General features: G+C 41.6%; 1 protein-coding gene across 1 annotated transcript; it reads left to right on the top strand.

Moving 5' to 3' along the window:
* The first annotated feature begins 1,431 nt into the window (after window positions 1-1,431).
* Window positions 1,432-11,391, top strand: LOC148047166 (vomeronasal type-2 receptor 26-like). Its single transcript, XM_087707981.1, has 6 exons — window positions 1,432-1,455; window positions 1,769-2,008; window positions 6,667-6,894; window positions 7,335-7,546; window positions 9,475-9,584; window positions 10,490-11,391. The coding sequence occupies exons 1-6, from the start codon at window positions 1,432-1,434 to the stop codon at window positions 11,389-11,391; spliced, it is 1,716 nt and encodes a 571-aa protein (XP_087564107.1).
* The last annotated feature ends 6,144 nt before the right edge of the window (window positions 11,392-17,535 follow it).

Here is a 17,535-nt window from a genome sequence, read left to right as displayed (position 1 = left end):
ACCACAGCGTATAAATCAGTTATGCACAGAAATGCATTTCTTCTTATAGTCTTACTATGGCTTCTGATGCCTCAAGCAGTCAAAGGGATCCTCAAAGCCAGATGTTCTCTGCATTTCGGGAAGGATGAATTAGTTTCACAGAATCATTACAGGCCAGGAAGCCATCTGTTAAGTGGTATCATCGCCACAGCAGAAACAGAGCATCCAGCGTTCAAGTTCCTCACCTCTCCCTCTGCTAAAGTTTCCAAGTAAGTCACTGAAGGCTGGATGATATTAACATTTTTGCTCCTTGCCAATTTCTGAAACTGCAGTATTCCTTAAAAGATTGTCCTCTTTGGGGGCATTTGAATGGATGATTGTTCTGGTTTCTCTCAGTGGGAAGTCACTTGGACTCTTGGTAGATGAAGCTGATGAAGCTTCAGTGATGTAAACTTCAGTGAGATGACAAAAAGCATCATGTTAAGAAAATAATTTGTCCATCACATCAGAAATCGGGGATGGTGGTTGAAGTGGTAAGGCAAGATGTTTTCATTCCCCCACTCTCTAACCTACACTAAAGCTACCACCTAAGATGGAAGAATTATCTGGGAAGACAATAAAATATGGCTGGATTTAGAAGGAGATGTGTTGTCTGATGAGATGTTGAAGTTAAAGCAGATGTCTTCTCTTGTGCCACACAGCAAGGCTAAACCCAAATGATGTAAATTTCCATGAGAAATACCAAGTGGATTTTCCAAATGCAAGTCACTGATGTTCTTTGAGGAATAGATCATTAGAGAAAGAAGGCGATTAAACAAATGAAGTCTGAAAGATGTTCTCACAGCACATTTGTGCAATTCTTTCATTTCATTTAGAACAAATAAGAGCCACTGCTTCACTTCCTTAGAAAAAAGAACAAGCCACAAGAACTTTATCTGATTTACAACAAACTTTGACCTCCTCTCTTCTCTTCCCCTCTCCTCCTCTCTCCTATTACTACTTTTCTACACTGCAAGTTTTGCATTCAGTCATTGCAACTGTTGATCCTAATTCTTTAAGCTTTAGTTTACCAACATTTTGGGGGGTGTTGCTGGAAGGGCTCATTTAATTTTGCCCTTTAGGCTCAAAGGGGGCAAATGAGTGTCACACAGAATGGACTTTGTAATACTTGAAAGATGATCTTTGTAGTACTGTTGCACTAGTTAACTAAATGGATTATTAATTACTTCGGTATTTGTATACTGTATTTAATTTTTACAGTTTTAACATATTAGCATACATCAGCAGCCAGTTGTTAAAGAAGACTATATGTTGCAATTTGAATTTGAGCATCAAGCCAAAATTCTTGATAGCTCCTTTTATATGATATAACCTTTGGAAGAGCTGTATGTGTCCAGGTCCAATAGAATTTTGAGAATGGTACAGTCAAGGCCATTTTAACTTATTGACGTTATGGATCAAGCATATATTGGAAATGTGAGTTTTATGTGCTTGAAATACAATGGTAATAAAACAGGAAAACCTTTCAAGTGTTTTTTTTTTGCTTAGAATCAGTGCATTTGCCCAAATCACTTGAATCATCAGGAAAATCATCATTTGTTTCAAATAGTCACCAAAATCAACCACTGATGGCAACTGTGCTTTAATAACTGGATAAATGTTAGCTTTGCATGGAAGAGGAAGTGGAAGAGATACAATAATGTTCTTGACAGTGATTTGATGTGCATCTATTGACAGGAAAGGATACAAACAACACTGGAAAATTCTGTCCTTCCTTTTTGCCATTCAGGAGATCAACCAGGATCCCCATCTCTTACCCAACCTCACCTTGGGCTACACTATAAATGACAATTATTTCGAAGAAATAATCACCTCAGATGCCTTGCTAGACGTGCTTTCAATTGGGGAGGCCAATGTTCCCAACTACAACTGTGCAAAGCAGGAAAATATATTGGCTGTCCTCGAAGGGGATGTAGTTGACATTTCTGCCCATATTTCCACCATACTGGGGCTTTACAAAATCCCTCAGGTGTGTTTCCTGTGCTTCTGTATGTGGACCTGTGTACTTGAGAGACCGCCTCCTGCCAATCACCTCCCAAAGACCTATTAGATCCCACAGATTAGGCCTCCTCCGAATTCTATCCGCCGGCCAGTGTCAACTGTCAACTACCTGGAGGAGGGCCTTCTCTGTGGCTGCTCCGGCCCTCTGGAATGACCTCCCCATGGAGATTCAGACCCTCACCACCCTTCAGGCTTTCTGCAAAGCCGTCAAGACCTGGCTGTTCCGGCAGGCCTGGGGCTGATGAGTTCCCATCCCCACTCGAATTGTTGTGGCTGTTGAGAGTTTTTAATTGTTTTCTGTATTTTGTTTTTTTGTCTTTTGTTTTCTCTGTATTGTTTCCCATTCCTTCCTGGTTTGTTAGCTGCCCTGAGTCCCTCCGGGAATAGGGCGGCATACAAGTTTAATAAACCTTAACCTTAACCTGTTTGTGCTTGGCAGCTTTGCAGTTTAAATCCACTCGTGGTTTTCTCTACAAAATTGAAGGGTCGTTTCTACCTAAAGTGGCATACAGTCAGGAAGAATTGAAAGCAGCCACTTCTCTCACTATTATTAATCAAGGAGAGAAGCAACCTAGAACTAAGAAGAAATTTCCTAACTGTGAGAGCAATCAACCAATGGAACAGCTTACCTTCAGAAGTTGTGGGTGCTCCATCACTGAAGGCTTTCAAAAGGAGACTGGACAACCATTTTTCTGAAATGGTATAGGATCTCCTGCTTGAGCAGGGGTTGGATGAGAAGTTCCGCAAGGTCCCTTTCAATATTATTCTGTGTCTAACCACCAACCCAAGCTACTCATATTCAAACACATTTCATTATTCAATGTTCTTTGCTCCATCACAGCCACAGTCTAGATTAGGAGACAATGGTGGGAATGTTTGTGGGAGATCAAGGCTCATGCTGAAGGTGTGAGGGATATGAACTGGTCCTAAAGGAAGGCAAATTCTTTGTAAGGGCAGTTCCACTGATTTGACCCAAAGTTTGTCATTTTCTTTTCAGGTCAGTTATGCCTTTGCTTCACAAGTTCTGAGTGATAAAAAACACTTTCCTTTTTTCTACCAAGTGCTCCCCAGAGAAGGCATCCAATATCCAGGGATTATCAAAGTTCTCTTGCATTTCAGATGGACATTGATAGGACTTGTTGCTCCAGTCTCTGAGAATGGAGAGAGATTCACGAGAACATTGACTCCTATGCTTACAAAGAACAGCATTTGCATTGCTTTTTCATTTGGGACATCCTTTTCTTTCAAAGATTTTGAGAAAACCATTGGCCAGTTGAACAAATGGAAAAAAGTCAATGTTTTTGTTTGTTATGTAAAGCAAAGTTTCTTCCTTGGACAAATATTCCTCCTTCAATTAATGATGCAAATGTTTATCCATCTTGAGGTTGGCAAAATCTGGATCACCACAGCTTTATGGGATTTTAGCCTGGAGTTAATGTCTCTGCAGTATCTACCCTCCTTCTATGGTTTTTTATCCTTCTTTATCCACAGGCATAAGTGGGAAATCAATAACAAATTTCCACTCCTTCACTCTTCCATTCAGAAATTTGTAGAAGAAGGCTTTCATTGTTTATACTCAAAGCCAGTTGGGTCTGTGAAAGGATGGACAAGATGCCGGGAAAAAGAAGATTTGAGGATCCCTTTCCCAAAAGATTATGAAAAAATCTTGTCTCTTGATGGTTATCACATTTACAGCACCCTCTGGGCTGTGGCACGTGCCATAAACCTAGCTTATTCTTCCAGGTCCACCAAGATTGTGAGAAACAGGAACTACCAATTGGAAGCTCAAATGCTTCAGCCTTGGCAGGTAAATGAGAATCTAATCCTTAAAGTCATATCATGAACAACTTTATCCAAGAATTAATTTTATTTTAAGCATGCTAGAAAAGCAACAGGGAGATGAATCAGGGAGACTTAGATGAGGGAATAGAAGGGGAATTCATCAGATTTGCAGATGACACTAATGTAGCAAGAATAGCCAATATCGCAAAAAACAAGTTCAGGATCCAAAAAGATCTTGACAGACTTGAAAAATGGGTTCTATCCAACAAAATGAAATTTAATGTGGAGAAAAGCAAAGTTTTAAATTAGGCAGGAAAAAGTACAGATTAGGTGAAACCTGACTCAAAAGCAATAATTGTGAGTGTGACCTTGGAATCCTAGTGGACAATCACTTAAATATGACACAGCCATGTGCATCAACAGCCAAAAAAAGGTAATACAATCCTTGATTGTATAAACAGAGGCATTGAATGATAATCACGTGACATATTAGTACTGCTTTATAAATCTTTAGAAAGACTACATGTGGAATACTGGCTCCAGTTTGGTCACAATAGAAAAAGATGTGGAAACTTTGGAAAATATGTAGTGAAGAGCAACTAAGATGATTCAAGTCCTGAGGACTAAAACATATGAAGAATGTTTAACCAGGAATTATGTATGGCTAGTCTATAGATAAGGAAGACTAGGGGTGACATGATAGTAGTATCCCAGTATTTGAGGGGCTGCCACAAAGAGGAGGGGGATCAACTTATTTTCCAAAGCACCAGAAGGCAAGACAAGAAACTATGGATGGAAACTAATGAAGGAGAGAAGAAACCTGGATTTAAGGAGAAACTTCCTGACAGTGAGAACAATTAACCAGCTTGCCTTCAGAAGTTGTAGGTGCTTCATCAGTGGAGGTTTTTAAGAAGAGATTGGACAGCCACCTATTTGAAATGGTACAGTATAGGGTCTCCTCCTTGAGCAGGGGTTTGGACTGCAAGACTTCCAATGTCCCTTCCAGTTCTGATTGATTGATTGAAATGTTATAACAAACTCCTTGCATTGCTTCTACTGCACTCAGTCTTCATAGGACTACAGAACACTAATGGCCAGATCCAAATTTACTGAGGCAATCAATATGGACTTGGTTCTTTTATTGGTGTTCTAGATCAGGGATCCTCAAACTATGGCCCAGGCACTGGATATGACCCACTGAAGCTATTAATCTGGCCCGCAAGAAAGCGCAAGGTTGCCCCACCCACATCGCCCCACCTATCCTCCGGCCCCCACCCACCTTCTGGAGGCCGAGGAGGCCAAAAACAGGATGTGTGGAGGCCTCAGGAAGCCAAAAAATGGGCCTATTTTGGGGCAACAGAATGGTTCTGGATGCCGAGGAGGCCAAAAATGGGACGCCTCTGAAGGCCAAAAAATGAGCCTGTTTTTGGGTGACAGTGTGGTTCTTGGAGGCCTCAGGAGGAGGGGAGGGAGGGAGGGAGGGAGAGGGGGGCACTGCCCCCCGGCAGCAGGATCCCTTCACTAACCTCCTTTCCATCCCCAGGAGCATAACAAATTAAAGTTTAATTTGTGTGTATTGTTTAATGGACTGCTAATTTGGCCATGCCCACCCGGTCACATGACCACCTAGCCACACCCACCCAGTCACATGACCATTTAGACACACACACACACACAAACACACCCAGCCAGTCTGTCCCCCGCAAACAGTCTGAGGCAACCATGAATTGGACCCCTGTTTAAAAAGTTGGAGGACCATTGTTCTAGATTCAACTTACAACCTTGAGATGAAGCCCATCTCATTTTTTCTCAGAGAACAAATCTGCACATGTTTCAAGGCTTTAACTTCCAACCTTCTATGGAAGAGAAGAAGTCAAGGCCCTTCGAACTGAGCTTGATTCCTGAACTGAGCTGACTTCATGGGGATATTGTTGGGTTTTTTTGTAGGTTTCAGGTTGGCTTTCAGGAAATAATTTATTATTATCTTTTTCCGGGAATATCATTTCCAATCATTTCATTTGCTATTCCTAATCATGTCCAACTCTGCTTAACCTCTAAGGTTTAACCAAATCAACCTAAACTTCTAAAGGCAAAAGGAGGAGAATAAAAACATTGAGCAATGAAAGAGGCCCTGTAGAAATGCAAATAGATAGTCATAACTCATTCATGTTAGAATGAATTCTTCACCATAAGGCGTAAAGGTCCCCAACCTTTCCAAGCACGGGGGAGGGGAGGTGTGAGTGGCAGGCACACACCCAGCTCCATTTGTGCAATGAGAAGGCAGGCATGCCTTCCCCTCTCACAGTGTATTTTCATGCATAAGCAGAGGGCGCTTGTGCTCACACGCAAAGTCCCACTCATGCAAGTGTCAGGCACTTGCGCTCGTGTGCAAACTTCACTCGAGTGAGCAGAGGGTACTTGTGCTCATGCATACATTTGCCCATCTCTCCCATGGCCAGGTTTTGAAAAGGCTGCAGCTCGGTAGTGGGCCGTGACCTGGGGGTTGGGGTTACCAGTGGATAAAAAGGGTGGACTTGTTAAATCTTTCCTCTTGTACCACCAGAGCTATTATCTAAATTGAGTGCAGAAACATCAGCAAGAAAACAACTAAGCCCAGAGAGCACCAAGGATTCCATAGTTCAAATCCCGAGCTACAAATACTGTCTTCTATTCTTTTTTGGTTTGACATATTTCATTGCTTAAGCAGTGAAACGTTTCAACCCCAAAAAGAAAAGAAGTCCAGTTACCATGATTCAACCTCCAAATGACTCTACCTGGATGACTGAGAACATTCTCTTCTACTTTGCTCTTCATCCTGCAGTTTTCTGTTTTTTCCCCATCTAGGTCCACCCATTCCTGCAAAGCCCTCAGTTTCATAATGGTTCCATGGATGGAGTCTATTTGGATGAAAATAGAGAACTGGCAGCTGACCTGGACATCATGAGCTGGATTATGTTCCCCAACAAGTCCTTCTCCAAACTGAAACTAGGAGATCTAGAAAGACAAGGATCTCCAGATCTCAAGTTTACTCTTGATCAGGATGGCTTTGCAAAACTGAAATGGCTCAAAAAGGTAGGAAAAATGGGTCTCTTCCATTTCATGGACTCCCAAAGTTTCAAATTCTGTAATGAACACTTTGTGCTTTTGAGTACCAAGTAATTGCATCAAATTGTTGATTTTTTCAAGAGAAAGGGTTTTTCCCTAGCTAGTAAATTGTACAGAAGAAGTATGATGTCCAAAATCAGGGTTAATTGTCCCTAGAAATTGTTGCTTTATCAGGAAAGCACCCATAAGTTCCCTGGAAGTTCATTTATTACAAATGGAGAGAGGGCGTAATTCCTAAAAACTTATAGTCTAAAATCAGAATTGAAGAAATTCAAAGACAAGAAAGTGAAGGTAGGAAGAGAGAGATAGAGAGAAGCAATACATGGTACATTTCACTGATGAAAGCTTTAAAGGTCCATTAGCGATTTCAGATATGAATCAGAAATCCATGTAACTTTATGAAAAAGTTCCTGACCACCCAACCCAATACAGCACAATCAACACAAAAACTAAAAAGAATTACACTGCCATACAGCAAGAATATCTTAGAAATCACCAACAGACCTCTACAACCGTATGGAATCAGCACAGCACACAAGCCAACTAAAGCCTTTCCTAAGCAGACCAAAAGACCCAACAACCCCAGAAGAAAAGACAAGAGTCATTTACAAGACATCATGTAAGGACTGCAACAGCATACAAGCAGAAGACTGGCAGAATGCATCCACAAACTCCTAGGGGCAGTCAGAAGACATGATGACATAGACATTAACAACATCTATAGACTATATAGGGGACATGGTGGCTCAGTGGCTAAGATGCTGAGCTTGTCGATAAGAAAGGTTAGCAGTTAGGCACATCGGCAGTTCGAATCCCTAGTGGATTTGAATGGAGTGAGCTCCTGTTACTTGCCCCAGCTTCTGCAATCTAGCAGTTTGAAAGCATGTAAAAATGGCAGTAGAAAAATAGGGACCATCTTTGGTGGGAAGGTAACAGCATTCCATGTCCCTTTGGTGTTTAGTCATGCCAGCCACATGACCACAGAGATGTCTTCGGACAGCGCTAGCTCTTCGCCTTTGAAATGGAAATTTGCACACTTCCTAGAGTCGGGGACAACTAGCACGTATGTGCGAGGGAACCTTTACCTTTTATAATTATACAAAAGAGACAACCAGCCCAAAAGACTGGTGACACCTCTCCACCAGTAATCAGCACTCAGATCAGCATAGATTAGCTCCAAGGTCAACTTCAGACCAACAATCAGGTAAACAATGCCCCAATCAAGAAAGTGCCAAAAAGCCATCAGTAAACAGCCCAACCAAAGAATCTCTAAATCCACCCACCACCCATACAGACAGGCAAGATACCAGTATATAAACTGACAGCAAACTACATCCCTTACTAGCACTGATGATGTAACCTACAGTATTTTTTGGAGTATAAGACACACCTTTTCCCCCCAAAAAAGAGGGTGAAAATTTGAGTGCATCTTATACACTGAATGTAGCTCCATCCACCCCCACCAGAGGCCAAAAAAGAGAGGCATGGAGGCAGTGATGGTCTGTGGCAATCCCTGCAGCCTAGAACAGCTGATTTGGGGGTATTCGACCGTCCCATCCACCCGCCAATAAGCTGTGCTGAATCAGGCTGCAATAAGTGCTGAAACTGACTTGGCTGGTCAGAGTTTGCAGCAGAAATCACATTCAGAAAGCACAATAACTGATTCAGCAGGATTCAAAATAATAATAATAATATACATTATCAAAAGCAGGTTTTCCAAGGTAGCAGTAAATACAAGCAAAACACAAGTAGTTTCACTTTCAGTTCTCGGCTAAGCCAGGCTCCTTCCTGTCTCCTTCTTGCTCACACAGCAAATTTCAGAGTCCAAATATCCCTCATTGGCTGACTTAGTTGCTATGCCTACTCATTAGCTGACCTTGTTACCATGTGTCAGCTGAATACCATGGATGCTGGTAGGTAGAGGCAGATTTTTTTTCTTCTTATTTTCCTCCCCAAAAACTAAGGTACATCTTATACTCTGGAGCATCTTATACTCCAAAAATATGGTAGTTTGGGTAATGAAACATCTGCAAGAAAACAAGCAAGCTCAATAGAGCCCCAAGGACCTCTCATGTCAGCCCTGAGCTGCACATATTCTTCTTTATGAATCAGAAAACCCAAGAGTTGAAATGGGCTATTGAGGTTCTCAAGTTGCTATTCAATCCTGGAATCCAAATGTGTTCTCAATTGTAAGTGGGTTCAATATAATCGAGGTTCAACCCAAAGCAGAAGATCAATTTTAATTGTTGATATATATTTTTCTTCTCTTTCCATTTTGGGGGAAGGGGCAAGTACTTTGAAGTCAGTGTTGGCTCCTGGCAACTATTTGAAGAAGCCCCTGCAGTTTTCTTGGTGGAGCTAAGAAAAAAGTGATTGGTTAAAAAAAATATCCCTAAGGCAGGACTAGAAGTCACAATCTCCCACTTTCTAGCCAGGTGTCTTCACCATTACATCAAACTGGTTCTCATTCTCTTTCCATAGAATACTCTTCACATGTTTCTCCTTTGGTGTTCCTACTTTCTTTGCATAGGGGCTCCTTCCTTCCAGGTGTGTGAAAAGTTGTCAATCTGGATTCACTAAGGTGACTCAGGAAGGAGAACCCATCTGCTGTTATCTCTGCCTTCCCTGTGCAGAAGGAACCATCTCCACTCAGGAAGGTGAGTGAAAACACCTTTGGAGGAAATCAGATGTTTTCTATGGAGGGGCTTTTGGAAGGGTATTTCTAACCTTTGGTCTTTCACAGTCAGTACAGAAAATACATCCTTTGCCTCCATGTCCATTGTGTGTGTCATGCCCCATGCTACAAATGAAGCAGGGGTGACATCTTTTGTGTATCCTATGACACAAGACAGTTTAGGCAAATTATGTGTTTTGGGATTGCTATGTTTAATTACATCATGGAGGGCCTTATTTTACCAAAATTGTTTTTCACCTAGATTGGATAGTCTGGGGTCCAGTTTACTTGCTCTCTAGTAAAGACCCAAAGTAGATCTTTGTCAGAACCACCCCTGTAGCTGGCAAGGACTTGTGGGATTCATTTTTTTTTTACTATCAGTTCTGTGGGAGTGGCTTGGTGGGCATGGCATGGCTTGATGGGCATGACTTGGCAGACATGGCAGGGGAAGGATACTGTAAAATCTCCATTCCCTCCAAATCAGCTGGGACTTGGGAGGCAGAGAACAAATGGGGCGGGACCATCTGAACTACTCACATTTTTCACTACTAATTCCCCAGAACTGGTCAGAACCTGCTGAATACCACCTCTGTTGAGTATGTGTGTGCATCTGTGTAATTTTACAAAGTCCCCATCCATTTCACTACTTAAATTGTGCAAGATTAATCTTTGGAATTTCCTCTAATACAGGTGTGTCAGACTCATGGCATCATGACATATCACAACTTTTTTCCCCTTTGGTAAACCGGGGGTGGGCATGGTCAGGTTTAGTGAAGGGGAAAAAGTCCCAATACATCATGTAACACCACTGTGATGATGTGCGTTTGACATTCCTATTCTAAGCCAAAGAAGAGCAAGCAGTAAAGGGCATATCATGTTTTTTTCCAGATGCAGAAAAATGCACGAGGTGTCCAGATGATCAGTATCCAAATCAGGAACAAATCCAATGTATCCTCAAGGTCACCACCTATCTGTCCTATGAAGAAACATTGGGTATCATTTTGGTTTCCTTTACCCTATTCCTCTCCTTCATTACCTGTGTAATATTAGCCATTTTCATTAAATATTTAGAAACTCCAATAGTCAAGGCCAATAACCGTGACCTCTCCTATATTATCCTTTTGTCCCTCCTTCTTTCCTTCTTAATCTCTTTCCTCTTCATTGGTCATCCAAGGAAAGCAACATGCCTTCTCCGACAGTCAGTCTTCAGCATTATCTTCTCGGTTGCTGTCTCTTGTGTCTTGGCCAAAACAATCATAGTGGTACTGGCCTTCTTGGCTACAAAGCCAGGAAACACAGTGAGAAGATGGCTGGGAAAGAGCTTGACCAATTCTATCATCCTTTCTTGTTCCAGTGTCCAAGTTGCCATCTGCATTTTCTGGCTGTGGAATTCTCCATCCTTCCCTGACTCTGATATGCACTCTCAGCTTGGAGAGATCACATTACAATGCAATGAAGGATCTGTTGCCATGTTTTATATTGCTCTTGGCTATATGGGCTTCTTGTCTGCTATCTGCTTTACAGTAGCTTTCATGGCCAGGAATCTCCCTGGAGCCTTTAATGAAGCCAAGCTAATCACCTTCAGCATGCTGGTCTTCTGCAGTGTCTGGATCTCTTTTGTGCCCACGTACATGAGCACCAAAGGAAAATACATGGTGGCTGTGCAGGTCTTCTCCATATTGGCCTCCAGCGCTGGTCTCCTGGGCTGTATCTTCATCCCTAAATGCTACATTATTTTACTAAGACCAGATCTGAACACAAAGGAACAGCTAATGATAAAACTAAAATAGAAAGAAATATTCTAATAAATGTTTCTTCAAGGAGTGTATGTATTTTGGATACATCTGTGCTGTCAAAGGATTGACTCTTCCCCTGTATTGATCCTGTTAGGAATATAATCTAACAGTTGGGTTGGCAATATATAAATCATGTAAAAATGCTATACCCGTTTCTTTAAATCATACTGTAAAATGTGATTGGGTGCTGTTTTCCTCAATCGGCCATAAGAGGGAGCCAGAATGACTGTTAGCTCTCTGTTTTGTTACATGCTGGGCTGATCTGATCTGAGTGTTTTGGAAGCTGGCTGTTAGAAAGTGCTGTGAGCTATTGTAAGTTTTGCAACTGTTAGCAAACTTTGAGTACCAGACTGATTATATGATACTGGACTATGTTATTTGGATTATCCCTTAACTGAAAGTCATTGATGACTGACTGTCTTATCCGTGTATGACTTGGACTGTTTGATGGACTCTGATACCTCTATTTCCATGAAAGTAAAAGCCTATTTAAACTGCAGTGTCTCTGTATGCTGGTTTGTGTGTTCTCCAACACAACTCTCACAACGCTTCTCTGAACGTACTCGGTCTCCCAATGGGGAGCTTATGTAACACTGGTTATGGGCCCAGAGTGTACCAGACGTAGCTAAAGAAGAGTTGGTGTTGATACGCAATACCGTATACAGACAGCTATTTATTATAGTGATTATTACTATCCTGGAGAAGATGGCAAGTGACCCATCAACAAGCCTATAGATGATAACCCGGTTGGATGGAACAAACTATGTTTCCTGGTCTATGAAATGCAGTCTACTTCTGCATAGGAAAGGTTTATGGGATGCTGTACAGAATCCACCGGATGTAACTGCTTGGAATCCAGATAACGATGATGATGTCAAGAAGATAGCAGATGTTCAGCGATGCAACGAACAGGCGTTGTGTATAATTGGTCTATCACTGAATGACCAACAATTAGTACACATTCGTGGAGAAAATTCTGCTGCAAGATGTTGGGATAACTTGAAGAGACTTTATGTATGTGACGCTGTAGGTGCACACATACAACTTACATACAAACTGTTTAGGGCGCATCTTCTGAAAAGTGGAGATATGTTAGCTCATTTAACCTTTATGAAAGGGGTTTTTCAAGAGCTACATGAAAAAGAACTAATTTTATCTGAGCTACATCAAGTGTATATCATACTCTCCTCACTGGATGAGAGTTATGATGTTTTTGTGTCTTCTCTTGAAGTCCTAACCCAAAATGAACTAATATTGACTGCATTACTACACAACTGTTGGAAGAGTCAAGAAGAAGGATGGAGAGGGCACAACTGAGAGAGAAACCACCACAACATGAGAAGTCACCTTCTACTGCCTATACTGTTCAAAAATGTTATTGTGCTAAGGGACATTTAGCTAGATTCTGTAAAAAGGCAAAACAACAGAATGCTGGAAGAGCAAGAAAAAAGCTAATGTCAATTTAGCTATGTCTACTTTGGCTATGTTTAGCAATGCACCAGTAAACCATGATTTGTGGGTTGTTGATAGTGGAGCATCACAGAGCATTGCTAGAGATAGAAAAAGGTTTGTAAAAATGACCACGAGCAAGGAACATGAAATTTTTGGCAAATGGATAGAAGGTGAAGGCATCTGGTGAAGGTAATGCATGTTGTTCATTATTAACTGAGCAGTTACCAATGTTATATGTACCAAACCTGAAATTCAAGTTACTATCAGTTAGGACTCTGGTTAACATTGGCTATGTTGTAAACTTTAGGGGAGACATCTGTATTATTGAAAAGGAGGGTGACAGGGTTACTGCTGCTCTAAAAAACGGTTTGTATGTTATACTGGATGGCCAGATGGCTAACACAGCTTATCATAATGTTAAACCCCATGTTGAATGCATACATTTACTACATAGACACATGGGGCACATTAATTTTAAAATGCTGCAACAAACTGTTAAGTTGGCAGAAGGAGTAAAACTAAAACCTTGTGGAAAATATTTAAACTCCAATGTTTGCAATAAGGAGAAAAGCAAAGTTACTCCTGCAAACAGACTGAATGGTTTTAAAACAAAGGAACCTCTGGAGGTTGTTTTTGCTGATTTAATAGGACCTTTAAAACCCAGTTTGGGAGGGGCCTGTTATGTTTTGAGTATCATGGATCATTATTCCCGATTTGGTTTCTGTTACTTAATGAAAAACCAAACAGAAACGTTTCAGAACTTTTTTAATTGGCTGAGGTTTGCGGAGAGAAAGATGAAAGCCAAGGTTATTACTGTAGTTACTGATAATGGGACAGAGTTTTTTTAGGATTTTTTTTTTTTTAGGATTTTATTGAGGATTTATATGCCGCCCTTTTCCCTGAGGGGACTCAGGGCGGCTTACAACAATAAAAGGAAGGGAGTGCAAGACAAGACTTAAAAAGAAAAAGAATCGTGAATAAAAGAAAATTATCCATAAAAACACAACATTCACTCAACATTCGGGCGGGGTGAGAGTAATCCTATCCCCAGGCCTGACGGGATAGCCAGATCTTGAGGGCTGTGCGGAAGGCCTGGACTGTGGTGAGGGTACGGATCTCCACGGGGAGGTTGTTCCATAATGTCGGAGCTGCAACTGAGAAGGCTCTCCTCCGCGTAGTCGCCAGTCGGCACTGACTGGCGGATGGAATTCGGAGGAGGCCTACTCTGTGCGATCTGATGGGACGCAGGGAGGTAATTGGCAGGAGGCGGTCTCTCAAATAGTCAGATCCACTACCATGGAGCGCTTTATAGGTGGTAAGTAAGACCTTGAAGTGCACCCGACGATCAACAGGTAGCCAGCGCAGCTCAATGTAATTATCGACACCCAAGTAGTCCCTAATGATGAGGTAGGAAAACCAGTAATTAAATAAATTAAGGAAGAAGTACAGGATAAACCAGAAGAACAAGAGCAGGTTATACAGGAGAGTCCACTGGTGAGTCCTGAAATACCTAGACGTTCAACTCATGTAACTAAACCACCTGACAGGTATCAGGCGTCTATAACATGTCAGGCAATAGCAATAGCAATAGCAGTAGACTTATATACCGCTTCATAGGCCTTTCAGGCCTCTCTAAGCGGTTTACAGAGAGTCAGCATATTGCCCCCAACAATCTGGGTCCTCATTTTACCCACCTCGGAAGGATGGAAGGCTGAGTCAACCTTGAGCCGGTGAGATTTGAACCGCTGACCTGCTGATCTAGCAGTATCCTGCAGTGCTGCATTTAACCACTGCGCCACCTTGGCTCTGATATGGTTCCTACTAATTACCAAGAATTAACTCTATATGCAACTAAGGAACAGAAAGCTTGGAAAGATGCAATGGAAAAGGAATTAAAATCATTGCAAAGGTTAGAGGGGTATGAAAATGTAAAGTTATCACCAGGTAAACATGCCATTGGTTGTAAATGGATTTTCAAACTTAAAAATAGTGTAGATGGGACTGTAACACATAAAGCCAGGTTAGTTGCACAAGGGTTTGCTCAGTCAGCCAATGACTATGATGAGGTCTTTGCACCTAGTTTAAAGGCTACAATGTTATGTGCAGCATTAGTGTGGGCAGCTAAGAATGAATATATAGTTAACCATTTAGATGTAGAGACTGCATATCTTCATGCACCGCTGCCACATACTATATATTTACAGAACCCTGCAAGATTTAACACTGATAGTAAAACTGATTGCTGGAGGTTGAAAAAGAGTCTTTATAGCTTGAAGCAATCAGGATATGAGTGGAATCAATGTATAGTTGAAGAGTTAACTAAAATAGGTTTTAAAGTTGGCATGGCTGATCCATGTTTGTTTAAAAAAGAAAGTAATGGTGTGATTTAATTGTTGCTATTGTTCACTGATGACATAGCATTAATCACTAAAACTGAGCAAGCAGCTATGAGGATTATAACACTGTTAAGGACAAAGTTCTGTATAAAACATCTTGGTGAGATTAGGCAATATCTTGGTTTACAAATAGATAAAACTAGGAGAGGATACAAAAATCTCACAAACTGAGAATATTAACCAACTACTCAGAACATTTCGGGTGGAACTATGTAAACCAGCTAAAACTCCAATGGGACTAGAATTTAGCCATGATGATATAAAAAGCCCTATGTTTGATAGAGGTATTTATCAATCATTGATTGGTGGCTTATCATATATGAGTAATTGCTCAAGGCCCGACATAGCATATAGTGTAAATCAATTAACCAGGTTTAATGCTGAACCTACTGAAAGGCACTGGCAAGCTGCTAAAAGGATATTAAGATATCTTAAGCAAACGATGCATTATGCATTGCATTTAGAACCTAAAGATGATCTGAGCTTGACTGCATATGCTGATGCAAGTTTTGCTACAGATGTGTCTACACGGAAATCAACATCAGGGTTTGTTGTATTCCTGGGAAAGACACTAATTGGATGGCGCTCTATTAGACAAAAACATTTAAGTCTATCAACTATGGAGGTGAGTTCTCATGTTTGTCATTATTATGTACAGATGTAGTTTGCTATAAACAACTCCTACTTGATATGGGGATTGACATATGAGAGCCTATATCTCGCTGCCACCACTACTGGTTTGCCCAATTTGGGGCAAACCGGCAGAAGCCCACCTCTGGTGTCATCCAAAATGCTACTTTCTCTCTCTCTTTTTTTTTTTAATGCAATTGACACTGAATTAATAGATGATTTACGGATTCTGTCTCTGGAGCTCTGGATATGCAAGCATCTTTATTATAATACTTAATCTTACATTTTTAATTAACCATTGTGTCCAGCAGCTCAAATCTTGCTCAAGTAAATGCCACTCTAACATGTTCACCCATGTTTCATTGAAATTCTTAGCAATTTGAAAGGTCCTTTCTAACAATTCATTCATTACAAAATACCAACTTTGCTGATGATGTTTTTATCTTTCTCTGCTTCAATAGTCCATATTGGACACTTAGCCTCTCCTCACAACAGCTCTTTCCAAAGCAATGAGAATGGTGTCATAAGAGGATGTTTGTGCATTGAAGAGCATCCGGAGACTTCAGCTAGTCCAGAATGCAGCCGCGCGAGTGATCGTGGGCGCACCACGGTTCGCCCACATAACACCGATCCTCCGTGAGCTGCACTGGCTACCTGTCGATCTCCGGGTGCACTTCAAGGTCCTACTCACCACCTATAAAGCGCTCCATGGTAGTGGATCTGGCTATTTGAGAGACCGCCTTCTGCCAATTACCTCCCTGCGTCCCATCAGATCGCACAGAGTTGGCCTCCTCCGTATTCCATCCACCAGTCAGTGCCGACTGGCGACTACCCGGAGGAGAGCCTTCTCTGTTGTGGCTCCGACACTATGGAACAATCTCCCCGTGGAGATTCGTACCCTCACCACCGTCCAGGCCTTCCGCACAGCCCTCAAGAACTGGCTAGCCCGTCAGGTCTGGGGCTAAGCCTATTTTCGCCCCTCCCGAATGTTGAGTGAAAGTTGAGTTTTATTGTTTAATTTATTTTTGTTCACATTTCTTTTTGCACTGTCCTACACTCCCTTTCCTTTGTGATTGTAAGCCGCCCTGAGTCCCCTCAGGGAAAAGGGCGGCCTATAAATGCTCAATAAATGAAAATGAAAAAAAAAATGAAATATTTTACCCATCCCCACTGTGAATCCTAAACCCCTGGCATGATATAACAGAGTAATAGAGTTGGAAGGGACTTTGGAGATTTATTTATTTATTTATTAGACTTATATACCGCTTCATAGGGCTTTCAGCCCTCTCTAAGCGGTTTACAGATTTTTTAGCAAATTGAGTCAGCAACTTGCCCCCACAGTCTGGGTCCTCATTTCACCCACCTTGGAAGGATGGAAGGCTGAGTCGAACTTGAGCCGGTGAGATTTGAACTGCTGAACTGCAGATCACAGTCAGCTGAAGTGGCCTGCAGTACTGCACCCTAACCACTGCGCCACCTTGGCTCATTTCTTCTAGTACAACCCCCTGCTCAGACAGGAAACCCTATACCATTTCAGACAAATGGTTGTCCAATTTCTTCTTTAAAAATTCCATTGTTGGAGCATTCACAACTTCCAGAGGCAAGTAGCTTCACTGATTAAATATGGTTTGAATATAATCCTCCCAGGGCAATTCAAAAA

This window comes from Thamnophis sirtalis, unplaced genomic scaffold (genome assembly GCF_051295495.1).
Source record: "Thamnophis sirtalis isolate CommonGarterSnake01/CBP01778 unplaced genomic scaffold, rThaSir2_p1.2 scaffold_3, whole genome shotgun sequence".
NCBI classification, from domain to species: domain Eukaryota; kingdom Metazoa; phylum Chordata; class Lepidosauria; order Squamata; family Natricidae; genus Thamnophis; species Thamnophis sirtalis.
The sequence above is the reverse complement of the archived record's forward strand: the minus strand, read 5'-3'. Positions and strand labels throughout refer to the sequence as shown.